The sequence below is a fragment of the Anguilla anguilla genome, chromosome 3 (genome assembly GCF_013347855.1).
Source record: "Anguilla anguilla isolate fAngAng1 chromosome 3, fAngAng1.pri, whole genome shotgun sequence".
Classification (NCBI taxonomy): Eukaryota; Metazoa; Chordata; class Actinopteri; order Anguilliformes; family Anguillidae; genus Anguilla; species Anguilla anguilla.
In genome coordinates this window covers 14,092,925-14,100,211 of record NC_049203.1, presented here as the reverse complement: position 1 = coordinate 14,100,211, position 7,287 = coordinate 14,092,925, and the positions used below count along the sequence as shown (strand labels likewise).

At 43.8% G+C, this 7,287-nt stretch overlaps 1 protein-coding gene across 1 annotated transcript; it reads right to left on the bottom strand.

The window, feature by feature from the left end:
- Positions 1-536: 536 nt before the first annotated feature.
- On the bottom strand, positions 537-6,828 carry LOC118224191 (proline-rich protein 7-like). Its single transcript, XM_035411456.1, has 3 exons — positions 6,501-6,828; positions 4,667-5,267; positions 537-2,376 (listed from the first exon to the last, which is right to left on the bottom strand). The coding sequence occupies exons 2-3, from the start codon at positions 4,896-4,898 to the stop codon at positions 1,907-1,909; spliced, it is 702 nt and encodes a 233-aa protein (XP_035267347.1). The 5' UTR covers positions 4,899-5,267; positions 6,501-6,828; the 3' UTR covers positions 537-1,906.
- Between the last annotated feature and the right edge of the window lie 459 nt (positions 6,829-7,287).

The window sequence follows — 7,287 nt, the reverse complement described above, 5'->3', positions numbered from 1 at the left end:
TTCCAGGCGATAATGTAAGAATAGTTTTCGAGATGACATCTGAGATGATTCACAAGGCAAAAATCAGACAGGGTGACTATTCCCCCAGCACAAGGCAGGAATCAGAGAGTATGACTATCCTCCCAGCACAAGGCAGGAATAAAACAGGGTGACTATCCCCAGCACAAAGCAAGAATAAAACAGGGTGACTATCCTCACAGCACAAGGCAGGAAACAAACAGGATGATTATTCCTCCAGCACAAAGCAAGAATAAAACAGGGTGACTATCCTCACAGCACAAGGCAAGAATAAAACAGCGTGACTATCCCCCAGCACAAGGCAGGAAACAAACAGAGTAACTATTCCCACAGCACAAGGCAGGAATCAGACAGGGTGATTATTCCTCCAGCACAAAGCAGGAATCAGAGCAGGTGACTATCCCCCAAGCACAAGGTAGGAATCAGAGCAGGTGACTATTCCCCCAGCACAAGACAAGAAGAGTGAAAAAAAAAAATCAGATGCAAAATTTGCACAGACAGTGAGAAAAAATTCCAGCTATGTGTCACATGACCAGTTTAATTATTGCTCTCATGCTCTGAATTGAACACAGAACTTAGAGGTCTCTGGTCTTAGATGTTTTAACACTGAATGCTACACACTTATACTGAGAAACTGTAACTGACAGAATGATTCATACTTCTATTAAAATCATTTCCATAGGTAATTGCTTTATAGCATTATTGGATAATATTGAATCAGTCAATCAAAATATTATTCCAACAAAGAAATGTGCTCATGCAATGACATTCAACACAGTATAGCTCAAGTCTAGTTGAGTCTTATGCTGTTTAATTACTGTAATATAAAATAAAAAAACATGCCATTTCTACACATTTCAGAACCTGGTATCAAGACTGTGCCAAGTGCTTTAATCTGTATAAGTGCAGTGCAGGGGGCTGATGACATCTTTCCGTTGATTTAATTGCAACTAATTTTTATAGCAGGGGTCCCAAACTCGGGATCTGCTGGTTTTTGTCTGCAACTCAACTCATCTACTTTCTTGAATCTTAATTGGTTGCTGATTTCAAGTGAAGTGCTTTAATTGCTCAATTAAGTGCTGAGTAACAACGAAAACCATCAGAGCCCAGGGTTTCCAGGACCAGAGTTGAGGATCGCTTCTCTTCGTGTTCAGTTAACATTTCTGACACTATACTGTAGCTTGATACAAATATATAGCTCTGTGCTGTAGACCAAAAGGCCTGTACATTGTGTGAAAATACAGTAAGACTGATTCAGAATGATAAAGATTAAAGGAGAGAAGCAGCAAAGACTTTTTAATACCTGAACGCAAGATAAAATAAATGGTTCAAAAGAACCTCAACGGCATGGCCTTGCAAAAGGTACTGGCCACGTTTAGCAATTTTTCTCATTTAACAAAATTCTGAAGCCAGTTCCCAGAGGTCTAGAAAATTCTGAGCAGCAGTTTGTGACTGCAGGCTTATTAAAAGGGAAGGCTCCCGCCTTAGTTCCATTTGGCATTTACCTGAGAGAACTAAAACATTCTCTCTCTTACATACCTTTGAATGCCTAAACTGATGCTTTTAACTAATTCAAAGCTGCACATATATTTCAATTAGTCCAAAGCATATGGTGGTGACACTTGGAAGCCTGTTCCATTATCCCCATAAATACAAGGAAGAAAAGCATTCATATGCCCAGCTTTTGTTGTTGCGTATATTTTGGTGAAATTTTCTGATTTTGTTTGTAATGACATTGTGCTATATTGATCCTATGAACTACGGTGTGTGTGTGTTCGCTCTTGTGTGATTTCACGTGTGAGAGAGAGAGTGAGGAAGTGTGTGTATGCGTACATGTTTGCGTGCATATGACAGTGTAAGTCTGGGTCAATCACACAGTAAGGGTCAGTCACACTGCTGTACTCCTTCCGAAAATAGGAAAAGCGGTGGGCAGGGCATAGGTACGGTCCAGCAGGGGTGGACCCAGTCTTAGGTCAGCGGGTGTGGCCCCAGGTATGAGGGCGGGGTTGTGCGTAGTTCCAGGTACGAGGGCGGGATTGTGCGTAGTCCCAGGCACGAGGCCGGCGTTGGGGAGATTGTTGCAGTTCAGCTCCAGGGTGGAGAGGAGAGGGCTCTGGGAGTCACAGTGTGCAGCCGTGGGCAGGTGAATGACGGAGGAGTAGCCCCGCCCGGCCCGCTTGGAGAGCGCGCTGTCTGGGGCTGTCTTGCTGGTCTCGGAGCTCTCCGGCTCTCTAGCTGTCCTGCCCTTGGGTTCGGGGTGCGTCCCCCTACGGGCGTCGGCCAGGATCGCGCTGTAGGGGGGCGGGGGGTCCTCCATCAGCACAGCATCCTCGTAGCTTGGCGGCTTTCCGGAAAGATCTTGTGAAAAACAGAAAGCAGGATCTCAGTGTTCTGTTGCCATGGCAACAATAAGGTTTACATTTTGGCATTTAGCAAATGCTTTTGTATCCAGAGCAACTTACAATATGAAAGAAAACACGTACATCCATATTGGTTATATAGTGGATCCACGTGAGTTATACACTTTCCAGTATTCACTGGAAGGGCGGAGAAAGCAGTGGTAGACAGGAAATTGATTATGCCACAAAGAAATCTGGGCCAGTCGTAGGCACTATACACTGTTCATTCAAGATATGCTACACAAATGAAAAGCTTGTGCAGGAACATGAGCCCACACATGTGAGACAGAGACAAAACAGGTGAACCAAACTTCAGGAGACAATTATCCAGCACCAAAGCCCTGCTTACATTTACAAGAAATGATAAGAGCACTGGACTCTGGACAAATAAAAATGTAGTTTTACAGAGGGGTTACAGAGGATGTAACCTCGCAATTATTAATAGCTGATAATAGTAAATCATTGATGTCACGTTTGTGACCTTGTGTAGGAAACATAATGGAAAACTACCTGTGAAAATGATACAACGAACCGTTGAAGAGAGAAAAGGAGTGCACACTGAACACCGAATACAGTCAGTACACTGTGTTCTGTGTCAGATTGCTCCCACCCAATACGGAGAGCCTGCCAGTGTTTCCTGCTGTGTGAGGACTGTCAGATAGAAAATTACAACCCCAGATGAGGGCAGGGAGCTACGGTTCAGATGGTATGAAGGAAACTTTATTTGCCGGCGGTGCGGTTACTGCTGTTAGCGGCTACAGTGAAAGAGTAGCACAGATAGCTGTGAAAACGTTAGACAAAGCACAATCACACACAGGCACCTATGGGGTGTAGGACCCAGTGTAGAGTTAGTGTTGCTTGTTAAATTTACGCAATAGCTATGTCACATATCATGTGACATGAAAAGCTGACACATGATTGGTTGCCTGACTCAGGTTCAGCACTCTAGGAGCATTCCACACAGGCAGTGAGAGTGAATCAATGTAGTTACAGGCATGCCACATGTTTCCTCTCCCCTACCATGGGAGTAATGTTTTCCAAATATACATGGAAGCTATTCTTAAATATTACTGTTGAGTTATTGTGGAAAAGCTTATTATTATTATTTTCTTCTGGGATACATCACTCATTCCTAATACCAGCGTTTTTCAACAATTTATGATCCAGTGACCCCTACATTGGCTCAAAGACATCCAGGGGATCCCTGTCATAAGTTAAAAGGGTTACATTACAATGGTGTTTTGTTTTCAAATATTTTCCCAAATCTGTAATATAATCATTGTCTACCATGACTGACCAGGAACCTCCTACAGTACCTACAGTACTGCAGACCCCCTGTTGTAAACCCAGGCCTTAAACCCAGCTATGATGCTCAAAGCTCTCTTTCCTGTCAGTCTCACATCACTCTCTCCTGTAAGACCTTACAGGTCCCTCACCACCCCCAGACCCCACCCTTTCCATAGGCCACTCCCATAAGCCACATTTTCCATGAATAAAACTGAACACACTCTCACATTTAACCAAAGTGGCATGCTGTAGCATAATAATAATATTTGCTTTTCCCAATGCATTTCCCCATGTCTCAGAGGTTCTATTGTACTTTATTAGATTTTCACCAATGTGCAGGACTTTATACAATTTGGCCATATATCATTAATTTCTCAGTATGTGTTTCTTTCTTATTAATATTTTAGTGAATCTGGTGTCATAACAGAACGATTAGATTTATTGAACTGCTCTACAACTATATAAGCCAATGGGTAATAATCACACAAATATATACAATTTTAAAAAGAATCAGATAATAAAGAAAATATGGTCTCCAACCCTCTCTCATTCCCAGACTAGTGTGATGGTAGTTTTGCTTTTGAATGTGAAGTCACAATGTCTCTAAGAGCTTTAAGACAGGCTCACATTTGCCTGTCATTTCTGCATCTAGATCCAATGATCATTTTAAACACAGTGACCTGTTCCTCTCGATTACATCTTCTAAGTCTTACATAAGACTTATAGAAGAAGAAGAAACATATATTTTCACCAAAATTCAAAACGAAATTATTTAATACGATTTGATATATTCGTTTTTGAGGGCTTTCAAATTTTGCCAGCACCTGTAAGTTAAAATATTCCATATAGCCAGATTCGGTGTGCAGACATTACTGAGTATTGAAGAGGGTGCATTTAAATTGACTGTTGGGAGAAGAAAAGCAGGGACAGATCAGTCCTGAGAAAAGATAAGGCAGCGCTACCTGGGGGTGTGGTCCAGCTCCCCTGGGGGACGGGGGGAGGGGCGGGGCCCTGGGGGGGCTCCCCAGCGGGAGGCGGGTCCAGGATCTGTTGGCGGAGCCTCCTTTCCCTCCGGCGCTTCAGCCTGCGCTGCAGGGAGTTACAGAAGCAGCAGAGCAGGACCACAAGGGCCCACACCAGCCAGAACCCCGCAAAACAGGTGAGGAAGGTGTAGGTGCCCTGTGACATCACCATGGCCCCGCCCCCCTAGCCTCGCGGCGGTTCCGTCGTCCTGGCAGTGAGAGGAGGACCTATCCAGCATTCCCCTGGCACGGCGCGTTGTGCTCACATTCTACGTTGGACCGCTGAGCACACCGAGCACGGAGTTCTGGGGTCCTACCTGGGTGTTTTCGCAGGTTCACAGTGTTACTGTGAGAGGACACAAAGCTCTGAGTCCATGCGAAAGTGAAAAGTATGTGTTCTCCTCTTTATTAGCCCCGGGAGTAATGCAACACTGCAGCTGAAGCTCAAAATGTGCAGCACGTCCACCCCACACACCCCCTCTTCTTGGTCAGGCTCCCCCCTCTCCACGCTGGGTGCGGTCAGTGCTCCTAGGACCTCTACCTTTAGGACAGAAAGAAGAAAGACGAGGGTATGACATCTGTAACATATTTTGCACTAATAATATTCAGAAATGACGCATATCAAAACTTTTTTTCTATGAACAATTATATTGATGTAAATAGATATAATTTCCCAATTTTTTCAGCATGAAATATAACTCATAACCTGTGTTGTTTATTTTATACAGCCTTTTTTGGGAATCTATATCAAGGGTGCCAACAATTACGGTCCTGCCTGTAAACAACAGCAAAAACACCCAGCACCCTTCGCCAGAATCCACCCTTATGATTGGTGACGTAAAACGCAGTCTGACCCACATTGTCGAAATTGATAACAGTAATTATTAAAATGCAACATTTAGCCAACCAGTTGCATTTCAGATAGGTCACTTGTTGACAATATCCCAGGTAGATTTCAACATAAAAGACTTAGACGTCATCATGCAAGGTTACCTTACACACACAAACATACGCGCGCGCACACACGGTTACTTTTTGCTACAAAAAAGTGGGAATTCCTCGCCGGTGGCCAAATATGAACTGCAACAGCAGTGAACACCAGAGATGTCTCACATTGGGTTCAAAGTGAAGAAATCAACAGGGAAACATGACTGTCTAGTGACGCATTTCAGTGAAGGTTACACGTGAATGCAAAGCAGTATACACACATGCATGCAGAAACGCAACTGACCTTGCTACCGATCAGGAATGATAATTATTGACAGCATGTTATGGAGAGGGAGATGACACTGAGCATTATCTTCGCACAGCTAGTCTGGTCACATACCCGTCAGAGAGGATCAATCACAACTATCTATGGTGGTTTATGCGATTGATAAGTGTGACGAATGGCATTTTGTGGCTCGTGTCTCTTGTTAGATGGAATACTGACATTCATGCGACCGCGATCATTCAACAATTCTCGCGTCCCCCGCCCTCCCCAAAATGCACATACATGTATACACATTGCTTCGAACATACAAGATTATACAACATCACTACCATCCACTATTTATGAAAACATTTTTTTAACCACGGTGCACAGCACCGCTTTTTAAAAATATATATTTTGCATGCATCCGTAAAGACGTCTTGTTTGGATTCAGTCGTCAGTGTGTGCGTCTGTAAACGCAAATGTGTAGGTATTCAAAAATGAACCCTTGTCTCACAGATGTATCTGACAAGATATGTAGTAAGTATCTGTTTCAAAGTCTGCTTTCGTTGTCCGTTTTACCTGCGTGAATCCAATTCGCTGGCAGTGGAGTTCCTGGTGCTCTCCAGTGCTTTCGGACAATTGGAGCCAGATGAATAGTTACATCAGCAGAAACTGCGAATAAGCAAAACCCACGTTTCTCGTGTTTGTCTCCACCACGCAACTTCACTTGGCGTGGGTTCCTACTGTCAGTCCTATCGACTCGCCTCCTGCTCGAGCGAGTGTAGCAATGTGGGCAGGTCCCGCCTTGACGTGCGTCTGTTTTCAACAGGGGTGACAATGTTTTTAAATTCAACTGGCGCCTCCCTTTTTATCTATTCACAGTACATAATCATACACACTTATCGACTGACATGATGTTCTTCATGGTATGCGACTGTTTTCGGGACACACCCCCTTTTTTGTTCTTTTTTGGAGCTAATAATTTGTTCCATAGCCGAGGCTACATGCGGTACAACAATATCCACTTCTAATATTTTGAGAAAGGTGTGTGAACGTGTCACAGATCTGCACTAAGGGTAACATGCACGCTAACATAGCACAATCAGTATTCGACAGAGACAATGTTCACATCATACCCCCCCCCCCCCCCCAAATAGATAAATAAATACCACACAAGCAGACACACACACACACACACACACAACTGACTTTACCCAAATAAATGCCCTCACATTTAATAGTTGATAAGAGCCAGTTTCGCCCAGATCTGTCAGACCTTGCTGAAACTGGAATCAAGAAATGCGGATATGATGGCATCACCTCAGTTTGCCCAGCACGAACCCACCAGAGAAACCTGTGAGCTTGG